At 34.6% G+C, this 19,921-nt stretch overlaps 1 protein-coding gene across 5 annotated transcripts in view; it reads right to left on the reverse strand.

Annotated features, from left to right (window-relative positions):
• The window catches only part of U2SURP (U2 snRNP associated SURP domain containing), a 50,259-nt gene that overhangs the window by 10,407 nt on the left and 19,931 nt on the right, over positions 1-19,921 (reverse strand). For 4 of the 5 annotated variants that reach the window (XM_068989425.1, XM_068989382.1, XM_068989434.1 and 1 more), the window contains exons 12-24: positions 19,701-19,912; positions 18,708-18,751; positions 15,551-15,655; positions 14,554-14,620; positions 14,310-14,473; positions 12,626-12,788; positions 12,140-12,219; positions 11,651-11,738; positions 10,510-10,632; positions 7,336-7,492; positions 5,421-5,516; positions 4,660-4,726; positions 792-951 (exon numbers count right to left, since the gene is read on the reverse strand). In XM_068989425.1, the coding sequence (XP_068845526.1) occupies positions 792-951; positions 4,660-4,726; positions 5,421-5,516; positions 7,336-7,492; positions 10,510-10,632; positions 11,651-11,738; positions 12,140-12,219; positions 12,626-12,788; positions 14,310-14,473; positions 14,554-14,620; positions 15,551-15,655; positions 18,708-18,751; positions 19,701-19,912 (1,526 nt within the window). Of the gene's footprint in view, positions 1-791; positions 952-4,659; positions 4,727-5,420; positions 5,517-7,335; positions 7,493-10,509; positions 10,633-11,650; positions 11,739-12,139; positions 12,220-12,625; positions 12,789-14,309; positions 14,474-14,553; positions 14,621-15,550; positions 15,656-18,707; positions 18,752-19,700; positions 19,913-19,921 lie in introns of those variants that run through there. The other variant, XM_068989515.1, reaches the window with a different exon arrangement.

Genomic DNA, 19,921 nt, shown 5'->3' on the forward strand with positions numbered 1-19,921 from the left:
TCTCATCTACACTTTTGTGATTAAGGACTGACTGCTACACTATTGCTAACATTTACTGGGAATGTTTCATCATCTGGGGGCAAGAAATAAGAAAGGCTCCCATTATAAAACCCTCCCCTCACTGACATGTCTGAATACCTTTGGAAATTTTTTAAAAGACATTATAAAATGGAAGGGCATGGAGACAGAGAAGTCTTGAGTGTGGACTCTTCCTTCTTATGGTTAAGCCCCAATGTCTACTCTCTCCCCATCACTTGGGCAGACACTTAGAAATTTTGAGTGATGTATACATAACTTGAATGTGCCAGAAAACATTTCGCTTTTATTCCATACTATGTATGCTCAAAATATGATGGCTCTCTTAAGGTGAGATATAATCTATTACATCAATATCTGCAGATGGTCTCCTATGTGCCAGGCACTGAAGATATGATCATGAACAGACAACAGACATGAGAAGGGTCCCTTATCCTCACAGAAATCACAGCCTAGAGGGGAATACAGACATTACACAAGCAAGCAAGGAAAAAAAAACATAAATATACACAACATAATACATGTAAAAGCATCACAGATTAATATGGATAAGTAAGCAAATCCAGAAGGTTAAGAAAAGGGTACCAAGACAGAAGAGGTGCTTGAACTAAGAGGCCTGAAGGAAGATAGCAGGTATGAAGGTTCCAGACAGAGAGGGAACAGTATGGACCCAAGTGTGATGCTAAGAGAAGCAGAGTCTGGTGGAGAAGGTGGAAGAAGGTACAGTGTAGTTTAAACTTCAATGCAATACTAACCTCGATTTCACGGAGTTTAGCTCGTTTCTCCTCACTCATTTCAGAGTACTTAGAGAACTTGGACTCAGTCATTTCCTCTTTGATTGGATTAGAGTACAAATGATGTTCTTCAGATTTGGAACTCTGAGTATCTTCTTCATCTTCACTTTCTTCTTCTTGACTTTGGAAGTAAACAGAATACATTGTATGTATGTCAAGGCAACAAGGAAAATAAAAGTTACATTTTGGAGTCTTGGCCTTTTTGGTTTTTCATTGCCTTAGAGCTAAAGTAATGTTAACAAAACATAAGAGGACAATTCATCATTAAAACATTCTTTACAACATAACAGACAATTTTATAAAACTCTTATATATTTCCTCCACAGAAAAAATTTGTGCTTCAACATAATCACACTCCTAAAAATTCTGATATGTTAACGTTATTTTTATGCCTTTTTCTGCCAGAAACCTTCGGTGCAGCAGTTAAATGAAATGAATAATCAATCAATGATTTCTGTTCTCTTTGTAGTTCAGTAATTTTATGACGGTTAACGTTTAAAAAGCCAAATGTTTACCCTTCCTTCAGCAGAGTCTATAAACTAGAAAATACAAGAGTTTGAGTCAGTTTCTATGAAACAATCAACAGAGCAGCAAAGGCCTTATCTATTAATTAACATATAACCCTAAGAATAAAACAATATATTAATTTTAAATATTAGCACATATTACTTCATGTCATAGTTGACTATGCAAGTTGGATTGGTATGTCAAATAAAAAGAAAATGAAAAACTAACTACCATAGCTAAGGATACAAGGAAGAAAAATTCTCCTATTCTTCCAGAAGCAATCTAGTGGAAACAGACAAGCAACTATGACAAGCTGCTCATCATGGCCAGAATAGGATTAACAAGTGTTCTTCAATGTTCTTCAAATACAAAGAATGAAATGACTTTTAAAAAAAGGAAAAAGTTGTATGCTCCAAGACTGGGCTTTGTGAGTGTTAAATTTTAAATTTGAGCAAAACAAGTATTCTATGTACAAACTAATTCAGAAATGTTTATGTATACTGAAACAAAATTCCTGATAAAAAAATATGGTGATATGAACATGATTACCAGCATACCCTAGAAAATATGTTATTTTCTCTTTAGTATTTGAACCCAATAAGCCCTTGTATGTTGGTATTTGGATACTAACACTCTACCATGAGTAAGGAGTCTTTTAGTATATCTTTACAACTATTTGTAATAATATAAAAACAATTATAACCATATTCATTCCACATAAAATTTTAATTATTTTAGAACCTGATAATAAGATACGCACTGAGAAAATGTTAAGCAAAGTAGATAACAATAAAGAGAAAATATACTGTTTGCCTTTTAATTTCTCATCTGCAGAATACTAATAAAATACTTTTCAAACTTTATACTCTCAGAGCCCCACAAATCATTAGTAGCATATAGGCATAACTCAATACAATACTTACATGATGAAGAAAAACAGAAAAAAGTCAAAATCCAAGATTTTAAAAAAAAAACCTCTTTTCTGAACTAAAATTTACATAATATTTCTTCTTAATTTGTCAGAAACTTTCAAAACACAGTTCTTAGCTAATTTTTTAGAACACAAGAATTTCTTCTCTAATGGTACAAAATAGTTCTACAAGTGCCTCACACGCTTTTAAGTGGTTAAACTGTGTGTGTGTGTGTATGTAAAAATAGATGTTTACTGAAGGATTATTCTGGAAAGACCAGTCAATAAAGATGCAAAACAGTTAATGAAATTGTGTGACATATGAAGTGAAAAGTGCTTAACCAATTGTCTGTTATTGACAAATTCAAAAAAAATTTTTTTTGTAATTCTAAATATTCCTTGATAAACTTCCTTGCACACTTATCTGAATACCTGCTTTCAACCAAGATGAATACAGAGCAGATAAACATAGGGACTGACATGAAATAACAACATCCATGATAGTTCAATTAAAAAAAAAATGTGGGTCACAGAATAGGATATAAAACATTATATAATTTATGCTTTAAATTTATGCATATTTTTACACAGAGGAAGAATCTAGGAAACTAGAAACTAAATACTAATCATATTACTTAAGACTTTTAAAATGAACTACACTACAGATGATGATTTTTAAAATATACATACTTTACAGTTATCATTTAAATTTTCTAAGGCTTGAGCAATCTGTTCTAAATGGCTTTGACTTTAGCTCTTAGTTACCAGTTCTAGGTTCAGAACTTAGGCCCAACTTGTTCTTTTATTTTTAAAGAAATGGAAATTCAAGACTCTAAACCCATAAAGAATTCATTACAAATGAAATTAAATTACTATTTCAAACTTTTCTGCAAAATACTAGTGATATATACATACATATATTTAAACCAGTCTTCTGCCACAAATACAATAATTACTTGTATCACAGAGCAGCTTCTTGGTAAAAAGGTATTTTTGGACTCAGCCACTAGAGAGCAGTAGTGAGGCTCAAGAAAATTTCAAGAAACAGAAAACAGAATTTAAGTATTTTTTCCCTATTTTGCACTTTCATAAAGTTATTTTTGTTATTATGACTTATTTGGAACTCCTAGGAAAAGTAAAAAATATATATTGTACTCATAGTGATTCATGCTTCCCTGTATGAATGATTACCATTAACACAAAAGCATACGCATTTCAAACATTAATATAAATAACAAACTTACTGCAAACAATTAGTATGCTTAGAAACAATACCACTTGAACAATACTTGAGTTCTGCAAAGGCTTTTCTACCCTTTATTTCCCTTAAATTAATTATTTTATAAGAACAGGTATTCATTTTAAAAAGCAGTGATCCAACCACAGTGAGAGATGTTAACTAATGATGGGATTGCAGACGTAAAGATGAAAACAAGTTGTACTGTTTTCAATTCCTCTACTTCTAAACAGCCTCAGTCAGGTATTTCTGACAGCCAACAACATCTACATTTTACAAATATGTTGTCATAATGATTTGACATGTTCTGATCACAGTTTCTGGAAAGACACCACTGTAGACAACTTTTCTTCATTATATCAAACTGTGTTTCCACAAATGCTTATCAATCATATTTCCTTAAATTTAAATGCTAATAATACCCATTTACTAGATCCATACAAATGCTCAAATTGTGCTGGGACACAAAGGGACTTTTCCTTCTGTTTACTCTTCCATTTGAAAACAAACAAAACCCCAGAAACCTCTGCTTTGTGTTCTTGATGCCTTCTCTTTCCCTATTAAAAAAATAATTAACTTCCTTTGCACTGATTTTAAAAGGTGTCCAGTGTTACAAAGAACTACTAACATAAACTTGCAGAATTTGGGAGCAGGAATTCCTATTGCTTTCAGTGCTAACCAGCAAAACTGAAAATTATAATAAATTTTCTATATGACGAAGGTAAGTGGTTTTTTTTTCTTTTACTTTTTCTTTGTTTTTCTGAAGTATGTACATTTAAATAACAAAAAGAATGGTCAGAATGCATTATTTTTCTTAGCAATTCCAAAAGAGCATAACCTTCCCATTCACATTTTAAAAATCACCATTTTGTGGAGCTGAAAGAATAAAGATTTAAAACAAATGCAGCTGACCATTTAGTAACTACAACATGAGAATGTATAACCTAGCACAGAAAAATAAACTCAAAAGCAAACTGAAACCAGATGCATCAAAACCAGAAAGCAAAAGCTCTTTACTCATTAGAAAAACAATGAAGAACTAAAAATGATCCTCTTAAAACAAGCTTTTTAAGAGTTAAGTTTTCCTCTTCCCTATTACTCAAGTACACCTCTTAATGAAAATGAGAGTGTATATGCAATAAGAAACGGAATATATTCTAAACCTAGATTCTTACTTTTGATTTTCTTCTTCTTCTGATTCTTCATGCTGGTCAAATAACTCCCATTTAGAAGTTGTTACAGCTGAATAGAAGGGAAAAACAGGATGTAATTCCATAAGGTAACTTAGCATTTTTGCAGCAGCACAGCAGAAGCCTAACTTTAGAACTGAGAGTTTATATTACAGAAGTTATCTACATTTATCTTTTCTTTGAATAGCCATTTCCATGTACTAAATCTATTTCTTTCCTCACACCTACACTATAATTTTATTCAAATTCAGGAAGCAACAAGTAACGCTGTCCTCCTTGTTTCTGTGTTAGATGCTAACATCTGTTTCATCAGAACCTACAAAATACTGAATTAACAATTATAGTAGGATACATGTCCAGGCAAGTATGAAAGGCAGGTCTAAACTGCATCTGATAAATCAAGCACTATAGGAGACACAGTGATTTCGATTTTCTGAAACTGACCTCTAAATTTCCAAATAGGCATCCCACCTACATTTTCTACTGATTGGCTCAACCTGAAAGGTTTTCAGTGATTTCTGATTACTCCAAGCATCCAAACTGAAGCATCTAAGAAAACTGTAATAGCAACTACACTGAAAACTTAGCCACTAGAAATATAAACTATGGTAGTACTGGGTCTTAAGGTTGAAACATGTTATAAAACACAAAAGGAAAACTACACCTACACACACACACACCAACGTTCAGTAAAATTTTAAGTACTCAATTTTCTAACGATTTGCATTTACTGTACTTTAACTTACCCTGTGCTTCCAATTCAGATTCATCTACAGCTTCCCATTTTGATGGGGCAACTTTAAATATAGGCTCATTCTTCTTTGAATCTTCAGTTGCATCCACTAAGGAAGAAAAATGAGCCATTAACTTTTACTAGAGGATGACTTAAAGAGCTCATCAGTATTCGCTATATTATTAAAAAGCAAAACTAAATAAGGTCACACACAGACTAATAATGCTAGTATCAAGAATAACGATTATGACTAATCCAACTCTCTGCATCTGAAGGCTAATTTTTAAATATCAATGTAAGTAAAAATAATACCTATGTGTATATACAAAACACACCCAGAACATACAGGTGGTTACTTCAAGCAAATGGAGAAGTTGAGGAAGTAAAAAAAAAACCCTTCAGTACCTTTATCTAATTATTTTTTTAAGTATAAAATTAATATTATTCAGTATTTTAACATACAATTCAAATGTACTGAAGAGGTACATTAGGTGTACGTAATTCAATAAATGATTTCAGGCAGCTAGGAAAACAAAGTATAAGTTAGGAAAACTAATAATAAAAACAGAATTGGAGAAAAGGGAACCCTCTTACACTATTGGTGGGAATGCAAACTAATATAGGTGGCTCAGAGGTTAAAGCGTCTGCCTTCAATGCGAGAGACCTGGGTTCGATCCCCGGGTCGGGAAGATGCCCTGGAGAAGATAATGGCAATCCACTCCAGTATTCTTGCCTGGAGAATCCCATGGACGGAGAAGCCTAGTAGGTTACAGTCCACGGGGTTGCAAAGAGTCAGATACAACTGAGCAACTTCACCATACCATACCATACCATAGCCACTATGGAGAACAGTGTGCAGATTCCTTAAAAAACTGGAAATAGAACTGCCATATGACCCAGCAATCCCACTGCTGGGCATACACACTGAGGAAACCAGCACTGAAAGAGACACGTGTACCCTAATGTTCATCACAGCACTGTTTATAATAGCCAGGACATGGAAGCAACCTAGATGTCCATCAGCAGACGAATGGATAAGAAAGCTGTGGTACGTATACACAATGGAGTATTACTCAGCCATTAAAAAGAATACATTTGAATCAGTTATAATGAGGTGGATGAAGCTGGAGCCTATTATACCGAGTGAAGTAAGCCAGAAAGAAAAACATCAATACAGTATAATAATGCATATATAAGGAATTTAAAAAGATGGTAACGATAACTCTGTATGTATGAGAGACAGCAAGAGAGACACAGATGTATAGAACAGTCTTTTGGACTCTGTGGGAGAGGGCGAGGATGGGATGATTTGGGAGAATGGCACTGAAACATGTATATTATCATATATGAAATGAATCGCCAGTCCAGGTTCGATGCATGATACAGGGTGCTTGGGGCTGGTGCACTGGGATGACCCAGAGGGAGGGGATAGGGAGGAAGGTGGGAAGGGGGTTCAGGATGGGGAACACATGTACACCCGTGGCAGACTCATGTCAATGTATGACAAAACCAATACAATATTGTAAAGTAATTAGCCTCCAATTAAAATAAATAAATTTATATTTTAAAACAACAGAATTGATAAAACGAAGTACTTGGAATTATGCATACAACTGAACATAAGGTTTTGCCTCTAGTTTCCTGACAATTAAGACAGGAAAAATTTGCTAATATTTTAAGAGGCTGAGTATCTCACCAAAAAAAAAACACTCAAATGTGACCAAAAAGAATACGCTTTTCTTGGCATACTTAAATGTATTGCTGGGTATGTGAATTCTGAAAAGTTAAAAATAAAAGAAAGAAAAACGTTAATAACTGACACCTTACTCAGAAATTATAACCTTCTTAAACATCAGCATGTGCAGAAATGAAGAGATTTGGAAACAAACTTATTAGCTAGATTTAATTAGTTTGAAGTCTGAACTTACAAGGCACTCCATCAAGATCATCATCAAGGCTCTTTATAGGGACTCCATCAAGGTCATCAATAGGAGTAGCATCAATAGGAATTCCATCCACATCTTCTAGAGGGGCACCATCCAGCTCTTCCTCAATGGGGGCACCATCAAGGTCATCTGGTACATCCTATAAAAACACATACTATTATATGGGCTCAATAAAGGACAGAAATGGTATGAACCTAACAGAAGCAGAAGATATTAAGAAGAGGTGGCAAGAATACACAGAACTGTATAAAGAAGAGCTTCACGACCCGGATAATCATGTTTGTGTGATCACTCACCTAGAGCCAGACATCCTGGAATGTGAAGTCAAGTGGGCCTTAGAAAGCATCACTATGAAGAAAGCTAGTGGAGGTGATGGAATTCCAGTTGAGCTATTTCAAATCCTGAGAGATGATGCTGTGAAAGTGCTGCACTCAATATGCCAGCAAATTTGGAAAACTCAGCAGTGGCCACAGGACTGGAAAAGATCACTTTTCATTCCAATCCCAAAGAAAGGCAATGCCAAAGAATGCTCAAACTACCACATAATGGCACTCATCTCACATGCTAGTAAAGTAATGCTCAAAATTCTCCAAGCCAGGTTTCAGCGATACGTGAACCATGAACTTCCAGATGTTCAAGCTGGTTTTAGAAAAGGCAGAACTTCCAGATGTTCAAGCTGGTTTTAGAAAAGGCAGAGGAACCAGAGATCAAATTGCCAACATCCGCTGGATCATGGAAAAAGCAAGAGTTCCAGAAAAACATTTATTTCTGCTTTATTGACTATGCCAAAGCCTTTGACTGTGTGGATCACAATAAACTGTGGAAAATTCTGAAAGATGTGGGAATACCAGACCACCTGACCTTACTCTTGATAAACCAGTATGCAGGTCAGGAAGCAACAGTTAGAACTAGACATGGAACAACAGACTGGTTCCAAATAGGAAAAGGAGTATGTCAAGGCTGTATATTGTTATCCTACTTATTTAACTTATATGCAGAATACATCATGAGAAATGCTGGGCTGGAAGAAGCACAGGCTGGAATCAAGACTGCCGGGAGAAATATCAATAACCTCAGATATGCAGATGACACCACCCTTATGGCAGAAAGTGAAGAAGAACTAAAAAGCCTCTTGATGAAAGTGAAAGAGAAGAGTGAAAAAGTTGGCTTAAAGCTCAACATTCAGAAAACAAAGATCGTGGCATCTGGTCCCATCACTTCATGGGAAATAAATGGGGAAACAGTGGAAACAGTGTCAGACTTTATTTTTTGGGGCTCCAAAATCACTGCAGATGGTGACTGCAGCCATGAAAGTAAAAGACCCTTACTCTTTGGAAGGAAAGTTATGACCAACCTAAAGAGCATATTCAAAAGAAGAGACATTACTTTACCAACAAAAGTCCGTCTAGTCAAGGCTATGGTTTTTTCAGTAGTCATGTATGGATTTGAGAGTTGGACTGTGAAGAAGACTGAGCGCTTAAGAATTGATGCTTTTGAACTGTGGTGTTGGAGAAGACTCTTGAGAGTCCCTTGGACTGCAAGGAGATCCAACCAGTCCATTCTGAAGGAGATCAGTCCTGGGTGTTCTTTGGAAGGACTGATGCTAAAGCTGAAACTCCAATACTTTGGCCACCTCATGCGAAGAGTTGACTCATTGGAAAAGACTCTGATGCTGGGAGGGATTGGGGGCAGGAGGAGAAGGGGATGACAGAGGATGAGATGGCTGCATGGCATCACCAAAACTCTGGGAACTGGTGATGGACAGGGAGGCCTGGCGTGCTCCGATTCATGGGGTCGCAAAGAGTTGGACACAACTGAGCGACTGAACTGATTGTAATATGTTCTTTTGCATGCTAAAGTCTTACCACTGAAACATTAACTGCAATCCTGTATAAACCAAGTGGGCTTCCCTGGTGGCTCAAAGGTAAAGAATCCGCCTGCTAATGCAGGCAATGTAGATTTGATCCCTAGGTCAGGAACATTCCCTAGAGGAGGAAATGGCAAGGCTCTCCAGTATTCTTGCCTGGGAAATCCCATGGACAGAGGAGCCTGATGGGCTACAGTCCATGGGGTCGAAAAAACAGCTGGATAGGACTTAGCAAAGCAACTAAACAACAACATAAACCAAACAGCTGGTGATTCACATTCGCAGGTACAAAATGCAGATATAAGAATAATATATTCTTATCATCCAGTCTGACAAAGAAGTAGTCGTCTGTACAATATTTATCAAATATTTACCAGTACTTAATGATGCCAGGTATCATATGAGGCACTAAGAGAACAATAATGAGTGAAAATGAGCTTTGGTCCCTTAGTCCCTCCTGTCATAGAGCTCAGCAGAACTTGAGGGGCGGAGGGGGCAGGGGAGTGGAGAAGGAGCCAGGCAATCAGACAATCACAACAGTGTAGGATGACTTATACAACAAAGAGGTGCACTGTATTATTAGAATGTATAGTACATAGGTTCTACCTAAAGAGGTCAGAGAAAGCTCAATGAACTTATGCTCAAACTGAGATCTAAAGGGTCTGAGACAAGAGATGCTCCAAAAAGAGGAAAGAACATATATAAAGGTCTTCGGTAAGAGAAAACATTGATATTTAAGAAACTGAAACAAGGACCATGTGGTTCAAGTAGGGAAGCAAATCAGGAGTATCTTGTAGAAGTGAAAGCGAAAATATGATAGATGGATTAGGATGGTGAAAATGAAGACGAAGGATTCAAGAACTATTGAGGAGGCTTAAAAAAAAAACAAACCAGAACGGTGATGAACAGAATCTGCTACCACTGTGGTACACATCTTTTCAGGTACATATTTACTTACATAGGTATCTTCAGTTTAACAAAATGAAATTGTGCTGCATATTTCGCTTTATTACTTGCTTTTCTTTCTTTCTTCTACTAATATACAATAAATGTTTTCATGTCATCAAATAAAACACCAATCATCAATTTTTACATAAGGATACAAAACAGAGAATTCCTGTTATATATAATTTCAACTCCTGGGCTCCAACAATTCCAGCAACAAATATCCACTATTTTGTGGTAAACAGTACATATTTTCTACAAAGAAATGTTACTCATATCTGTACCTCCAAAGCATCCCCAGAAATAAATTTTAAGATAATCAGACAAATACAGTGAATACCTACCTCTGCTTCCTTTTCTTCAATAATATTTACAAGTCCTAAGAAAATATTTTGTAGTTTGATCAAAAATGGTTCTGGATAAATTGCCCAATCTTCCCATGCTCTAAAGCAGGTCATTACCCGTTGCTAAAAGGAAAAAGACAATGAATTATTATTCAGGACAATATGTATCAAACATCATCTCATGACAATGACCACCACTATTTGCTGGATTTCCATCACAATTTTCCTTTAAAGCAATATTCTTTTTAAAATTTAAGGAAAAGAACTATCATTACAATATTTTTTTATCATTAGTTTTTTTTAATCAATGTTACGTCTCAATTAAAAGAGGAAAGACACTAAGAATAAATATTTTTTAAAAAAAACAGTTAACTGCTTGCTCTTGGTCACCTAAGCTCAAGTTCCCTCCCAGAATGGTACACATTCTGCGAAATACTAGCCTAGAAACTAATGAAAGCTGGATACAAGTGTAGCCAAGTTCTAATCTGAACTCCTTTATGGTCTGATGAAATACTTCCCGAGTCAGATTAATACCTCTCTCTGTCCCATCCTTAAACTTTTCTATAATCTCTGTCTTCTGGTCAAAATTTAAGATAAAAAAATTTTAATGGAGTTGTTCATTTGACTCCCCTAAATGGTGGAGTCATTGGGGATCTGCCCAAGCTAAAAATTTCCTTAATGAGTGTTCTGCCCATGGAAGTATATTTATTTTTTTAATCTATAAGTAAGGTATTTTGTTTGGCCTTTCTTAACATTGGTCTATAATTTCAGAGTTTATTTTAAATATTAATAGCTGAATATACTTTCTAAACATGGATAACTAAAATGTGTATTTCTAATCCAACCGAATTATATATACTACTACAAAACAAGTGATCTTCTGAATGTTTTCTGTGAAAAGATTATTTTATGAAAATGTTTAAAAATAAACCAGACACCCAAAACACTACACATATTTTAAAATTTCAGACTTTTTCTGATACTGAAGGTAAAATGGTGGTAAATTTTAAAGCAATAATTTGTAAAACATCTAAGTTATGTCTTACAGTTATCTTACATACTCTTAGCTCTCCAATGTGGTTCCCAGCCCCCATGTCCCATTTAAAACACTAGGGCAAAAATAACCAAACAATAAACGTACCTTAAAGTTTTCAGACTGTAAATGGCCTTGAATTGTACGATAGGTAGCATTGAGGTCTGAAAATATCTGACACAACTTTGTTTCAAAACTGAAATTCAAATAATATGTTACTTTAACTCCTATTATTCTGAATTTTTCTTCTGCAAAAGCTCCCAAAGAGTCTTAAGAACTAGTTCCCTTGATTAATAAGGAATTTTACATCTAGGTTACTTTGGGCCATCTAGTCCAACCTCTTTGTTCCATAAAATAGGGAACAGAAAATTTAAGTGACTTGTCCAAGGCAGAAAAAGGAATAGCAGAGCTAAGATTAGGGTTGATTATCTCCAAATTTCCCTTCAGAGCCAGTTCTTAAAAGCCTCCCTGATTTATAAAATAAACACCAAAAAGGAAATGTCGGGAACTGAGCAAGAGTTATACTATACTCTTTTCTGAGCTTCTTACCCTTAAATATTTTATTTTAGGCATATCACCTTATATCACTATACTTACAATTTTCTATAATAGGAAGCATTGGCAACTTTGGCTGAAGAGTTGTATAAAACATCAGAAACCAAATATAATCTGGCAATCTAGAATACCAAAAGATAGCATAAAATGGATTAAAACTGAAAACCAACAGCAAATAATGTAGCTAACAAAAACTCCACATTGAATTTGTTGAATCAACAGCATAAGGACAATGTTTAGCTATGATTTAATTATAACTAATTTGAAGAGTTTTAAGAAATTCAGTATCACCACAACCATGACTTTGGCAGGAATAAAACTTGTAATTCATTTACATTTCAACCTGTTGATAATTTGTGTCAATTAACCTACATTTCCCTGGCAGAAGGAAAACAAAACTACATGGGAAAGATTTCTTCAGTCAAGTTCTTGATTCAAAAATGAAACCAATTTCAATCAAAGCAGAAGTCAGTTACTACCTCTCTTTTTCTTAATTAAATGTTTCATAAAGAAAAATCATTCCCATACCTTTTTGGGAAGGGGTGTCTTTAAGATGGACAAGGACTCAGTAATGCAATCCACTATTTCTTCAGCAGCTTCAGCATTATTAAGACAGAAAACCATTGCATCTCCAATATCATTTTTTCTTGGAGTTAGCCCCCGCAGAATTTCTTCTAATTTGTCTCTCTGTCTGAATACAAATTTTTTTTAACTTGTAAGTATTTATAGACAAATTTTAAATACCATTACAGTTTCTGCTCACAAACTAATTTCTTTAAAACCCACTCAGATAAAATTCTGAAGGTTAAACTGTGTTAAGTCTGATTTGCGTTACATACTCCAAATGTGTTACATTTTTTTAAGAACTTATATGGGGAAGAAACAGGAACAAATATATTACTACTTCAGTGACTTTCAGTTTACAAATTAAGTAAATTAAAATTACAGTCATTTTTTTTCAAGACTCCTTGAGAACATCACAGTTCTATTACCCTATTACACTGAAAAAGAACCTTTATGCTCTTCACTTTCCTTTGAAGTCTGTTACTTTAGCATGTTTGCATAGGATTAGGACAGGCTAAAGCAAGGGTTAACAAACTTTTCCTGTAAAGGATCAGACAGTAAATATTGAGGCTTTGAAGGCCATATAGTCACTCAACTCTGCTGCTCTAACACCAGTGGAACCACAGACTACCAGTAAAAGAATGGGTATGGATGTGTTCAAATGAAACAGGAGGCATCCAGATTTAGCCTATCTATGGGCTTAAGTATATGCAGATCCCTGGGCAAAAGTAATGATGAACATACATCTTTAGAACCAAATATACTCTCAAATACTATAGTTCTCTATTATCAATGCTCTTATAAACAATGTACCAATGCAACTATTAATAGCTTTAAGATTTATAGGCTAACACAATGAAGCATATAGTTATACAAGTTAAGTATCATTTTAGCCTTTGTATCCCCCAAATCAGGGATAGAGTTTCCTTTGAACATTTCAATAGTTAAATCTGTTTCTGCTTCTTAAACCAAGCTAACTGCACTGTAGCAGTGCTGAACACTAATAATAACATGTTTCCATGGTGGCCGCACACTGCACTTCTTAGAGCAGCTTTTTGCATAGTCATCCATCTCACTTCACTAAGTCATATAATAATTTTCCCTCTTTATGCTGCACTCAGAGAAGCAACAATTCTAAGGGCCCTGAGATAACTTCTGTATGAATATAAAGTATTCCACTGCCAAAGTGCCATCACTTAAGAGATCATCATCAATTTTTATCAGTAAGAGGTCAAGTTCAGCAGGACACACATTTACACTTGCCAAGATGTTTAAAGGGCTTCCCCGGTAGCTCAGAGGTTAAAGTGTCTGCCTGGAATGCGGGAGACCTGGGTTCAATCCCTGGGTAGGGAAGATCCCCTGGAGAAGGAAATGGCACCCCATTCCAGTACTCTTGCCTAGAGAATCCCATGGAGGGAGGAAGCTGGTAGGCTACAGTCCATGGGGTCACAAAGAATTGGACATGACTCAGTGACTTCACTTCAAGATGATTAAAATGAAAATGCATATCTTAAGACATGCACTATTTAAAACAGTCACAAAATTTTAAAGACCATTTTATTTTAAGGTTAACACATCCTACTCCATTAATTAAAATGACCATTAAATCATCTTTTCTGAAAATAAAACAAGGAAAAAAAAATCTTACTCTTCCTTAAGGGCTCCCTTTTTACTTGGCTCCTCTACAAAAGCTTCTGTTTCCTGCTCTTCTGACATTCCATGCAGATATGGATTTAATGGTGGTGGCCTCCAAAAAGATCCATTTTTGAACATACGAAAATCTTCCGTCCTCCACTTAGTTGGTGAATCTCCCTAATAAGTGCCAAGAATACTATCAGAAAGGTCCAATACATCAGATTCAAAATTAACAAAGTAACTGATTATATACATGCCTGGAGAATAGAATAAAGCTTCCACCTATAGTAAACATGGGCTGGTGTCTGGTTTTCAAACAAGAATCTAAAACAAAAACAAACAAAAAATTAAACACCACTTTTTTTAATGCAGAAGTGCCTTGAAGTAAATAAAAACAAATGAGAAACTTTATTTACCTATTTAGTTCTAAATAAAACCAAAAGCAAAGATCCCTGAAAAGAAATCCTCACCCTCACTCCAAACTGTCTTTTGACTGACATTAACACTCAGAAGGTATATATGCATCATGCTGAGTCTTACGATCAGTTTTATTGAACACTCATATGTCAGGGACTGTGTCTGGCAATGGAGAAGTCTTCCCAAGATGTAATTTCAAAAGCAGCAGTTTTAAAATGACTTAACTGTGAATGAATGTGTTAGATATCGTAACTATCCAGAAGATAAGTAGTTTTCTATAAACCTCATTTATTCTACCATATCTTTGTTATGACTCTTTCAGTGAAAAACAAAATGAGAAGTATTTTCCTCCAAGAGAATGCTAAAAACAATGCTAACTAACACCTGTGGCCATAATACAACTCTGGTCAAAGTTTTCAAACTACCCTCCCACTCCATTACAAAAATAACCTCATACTTTCAGGACTTTATTCTTGGAATATTTTTTAAGTATTTTAAAAAAGCACATCTGAGGATAAACAGAATGTGATGTGTGTGCGTGTGTGTGTATGTTCATCCAAAGATGAACCCTGAAGACATACGCTAAGTGAAATTAAGTCAGTTTCAAAAGAACAAACAAGGTATGACCCCACTCAGATGAAGTACCTAGAGTATTCAAAGAGACAGAAAGTAGAAAAGTGGTTGCCAGAGGCTGAGGGACCAAAGGAATGGAGTTACTGTTTAAGGGGTACAGAGTTTCAGGTATGAAAGACTGCCATTCAACTGTACACGTAAAAACAGTAAATTATATGGGTATACTACATGCAAATTTTACCACAATTAAAAAAAAATGCACACCTGAACATAGGATTGTTGATCTCTCTGTTCATAATCATAGCTTCAAACATTGGCCCTTCACGTACAACAAACTCTATCATTCGATGTATCAGGGCGAGCAAATTCCTACAACAACAACACAGTTAAAGAAAATGGATTCAGACCTACCACTACATAAAACTACACTTGACCTAAGTTACTATAATTGTGCAGAAAAAGATTGTCCTGCTGACTAATACAGAATTTATACCAAGAAAGTAACCTGGAGCATATGTTACTATACCTTGTGCATTAAGAGGGAGCAGGGTGATGGGGATAAGGGAGTGGGAGAGAAGGGAAGGAGGGTGGGAGGCCACAACACAGCTTCATAGCAATAGAGACTTCAACTTCTAAATGCCACTTAACTTTAGTTTCCAAATGCAACACATTGAATTATGAATCACAACTAACTGGAAAGCTGCAAATATACAGAATCAGTAACTCAGAGCTTATATGTTATCATAAAAAACTTATACACTATCTCAGTTTTAAAGAAAACATTCCTAAGCCAAGCACTTTTCTGGTGATATTGAAATGTTATAGACATGACTATAGTTTGTAAAAATGCAAAACTATTTAACAAGTTTAAGGCCTGATTTAAAGGAAAAAAATCCATCCAAATCCTGTGTTTTTCTGGTACACATATAGCAGTGGAGTTTTTATTGAATCTGACCTTTAATGAGGCAACATCCCTTTGTATCACACTTCAAACTAGTTCACATAGTTTATGACATGTATAATTCTGTCTGTGTGTTATGAATCAATAAAGCAATTACACTGCCAAAGCCTTAAACAAATGGAGTCCTCTTTCCAAAATATTTCAAAATACGGGACATGATGATATTCCCTTCCCATTTTTCATACCAATTACTTCCCAATAATAAATATACGTAACTTTTTAGTTGTCGTTTTGTTGACTGAGTTTATAGAAAGTCTTTATTTTAAAAATCTGATACTTTATGAGACTCCAAACACAATTTCAGACATTGATTACAATTCCAGGCAAAAATAATTCAGTTTATTACAGCTATTTCTGATTTCTCATTTTATTAATTGCCACCATATAAAGTTGGCAAATAACAATTGGGAAAAGCAAAAGGATATTGGCTCTTGGTACAAGGCACACACTAAATTACACCTTTAGCATTCCCAGCTCAAATTAAAGTTCATATAACTGCCAGAATATAAATTAAATATACAGTTATAGAATAAGACATTTTTTGCTCTGTAAAGCCCTGCTTCAGAGTACATGAACAATAAAATAATTTATCTCATAGTAATTATAATTATTTTCTCAGGCAAACCTACTTAAGTGGACATTAAAATCTCTATGTAATGAAAAAAATGAATTTTTTTGACCTCTTAAAAGAGGTCAAAAAAATCACATGGAGGCTTAGTAAGTGTTTAACACAGGGGGAACTACATATTAAAACTATTAATTCAACCTCATATTGTTAAAACCCCAAAAGCATCACTTAATTTTAAATCTAAAATTTATTTCTTTCACAAATGCTACTAACTGCTCTGCAAATATGCAGTTCTTGATATCCAAATGAGAATGTATTCTCAGCATCCATATGGCTAATGAGTGTTTTAAAGGAATGGAGGTAATGCAATGTAAAGTACTGATTCAGTCCCAAAGCTCCCACTGGTATGCATCAAATTAAACTGAAGGGAAATTTTGTGTATCATAATATATAAAACTAATGACTAGGTGGGCAAATACTACACATCCAGAAACTTCTATGAATTGTCAAAAGCAACTTGCATATTAAAGATAGATGAAAAATGGTTTAGCAAGTTTAAAACAAAGGATTCATTGTAATGGTGAGTCAAAACTTTACAGCAAAACAGTATACTCAAAATCTTATTTAGAAATAAGCTGAGCCACATGTAAAACTAATACTGGATATATACTTTTTGAGTGCTGCAAATACACTTCCCTGTGAGTTCTTTACCAGTGGGGGGAAAAACCCACTATAGTTTTAAACAGGCTTGTAACTGATAAATCTATTCTTAGAAAATATAAAGTTTAAAAGAAGTTCTAAAATGCTTCATGATTGTTTAAAATCAAAATCTGACAATTAGTTGTTGCTAACTTAAATTCAAGATTCGTAAAGAATTGTAATCACTTATCCTTAAGGATTATGTGCTTATTTTTAAAAGGGTGACTTTTCTATCAGAATGAAACAGTGTAGTACAAAAAGATGACATAAGTGCATTAATTTATTTTAAAATGGTAATTATCTTATTCTGGGCAACAACAACAAAAAAAACAAAAATTGTCTCTCAGTTATAATAAAACCACATTTACTAGAGTCGATCGTACCAATGTCTGGTCAAAAACTGTATACTTTCCCAATCCATCCCATGATGTTTTCCTGGTCCCCCGCTGCCGCAGACAGTTCAGCTGGTGTTGCTCACCAAGGCCAATGTCAAAGAGAATTTGGTATTCTTTTGTGTTCATTTATTATTCAACCAGTGTTGTGTTCCTGTGTTTGGGAAAAGGCTTAGCTTGACTGAGCAAGAGCATACCTAGAGCATGAATTCTTCTGCTTTAACATTACGTTGAAAAAGAAAAAAAGGAAGAAAGGAAAATAAAAGAATTCCAAAAACTTTTGTTATTAAAAAAAATTCTAGTTATATCCAGTGTTCATAAAAACAACAGAAATTCCTTCTTAAAATCATTTAGGAAAAAAATAAAGCTATGCTTTCAGTAAAGAAAACTCAAACTAAAGTTGTACATTAAACACAGACAATTCAGAACCAAGAAAAAATAACAGATCGGGTCAAAATGTAACATTACCTAAAATTTAAGATATATTTAAAATACCTATTTTCCCATCACAGTAGTCTAGTATTATTAGACCAGCAACTCCAGATTAAATCTATTAAACACATTCTATCTGCTAAAGCTATAAAATTTCCTACACTGCTAACAATAAAAACAAAAGATAATGACATAAAATTGCAAAGTGTACTAAAGTTGATTAAGCTTCATATATCCCCCCAAAAAGTACTGGGAAGGAACCATTGCTCAGTCAAGATACTACCTTTTCCTCAACACTATTTTTTTTTTTAAATTCAGAAGGGGATATTGTCTATATTTAGATCAGTAATAATAAAGAAAAACATGTACCTTTCTGTTGGGATAACCACTTTGACTATGGCTTGCGACAGAGTCTGTATATGAAGTCACATCAGATAATAAACATAGAATATGTGAGTATTGTTAACAAGTAACAAGCAAAAATATACATATGCATTGAAAATACTACACAACTAATCACAAGTTTTGCAGGCAATCACTGCATCTGAAGTAATTATACACTAAGCAATTACATAAATGCAAATGGATGTGTTCAGTGAACAATAAACGTTCACCAAATGCAAAGAATCAGAACATTCCTGCCAGAATGCACATCAATGCACTGAAATAGGTACTACACTGAGAATTATCAGATAAAGATTTTAATTTGTGAAATAATTAACTGTTTGCCTCTAACCATACAGTTTGCTACTTTGTTCCCAAGCCTTTAAAACCAGCCCTGTCATTTTAAAGTGTAATCAACATAATAGAACCAACAAATTCTTATAATTTGAAATTAAGTTGGTTTTATGTTTAATAAAAAGAAAATACTCACCCTTTGCTTTTAATAGAGTAAACTTTTTAAAAACCACATATGCTCTCAAATATTCTAATACCTCAGATCTTGAGAAGTTATTAGCTAGTTGCCATCCAAACAATTTAACTATTTAACTAACTCCTAGAGTCTTTCTAATCGAAAAGGCACTTAACCAATACAAAGCATCACTTTCTCAAAATAAATTTAGATACTACACTTAAGCAAACCTGGATACAACAGAGGACAAAGAAAACAAAACAAAACAAAACAAACTTAATAAGAGGTCAAAAAAGGAATGGTGGCCACAAATAAAAATATGATCTATTATCCCAGTACAGGGTTTCCATGGGCTAAGGCAGGGAACACATCTAAGTTATTTCTTTTTCTTTAACAGTTGCCAAACAGAATTACACACACATTTTTCTATAAAATTGTTGAAAAGAAATACTACCACAGATTTAGTATTTACAAATTAGATGCGGCCCTATGTACATTTTTAAAATTACCTTCTCAAAATCCTCCTTGTTTTTAGGTGGTGGTAACATGGGAGCATTGGGGTTTTTTAACCGCTCTCTAGGCTGCGCATTAAAAGGCAGTCCTGATGGAGGTGGGGGAAGCGTATGTTCCATCATGGAAGGCGGAATGTATATTGGATGTGGAGGAATAGGCACAGCTTTACCCCAACCTAACTTCATTTCAAAAGACATAATCATCTTTCCTAAAAGAA

This window comes from Capricornis sumatraensis, chromosome 1 (genome assembly GCF_032405125.1).
Source record: "Capricornis sumatraensis isolate serow.1 chromosome 1, serow.2, whole genome shotgun sequence".
In the NCBI taxonomy this organism is placed as follows: Eukaryota; Metazoa; Chordata; class Mammalia; order Artiodactyla; family Bovidae; genus Capricornis; species Capricornis sumatraensis.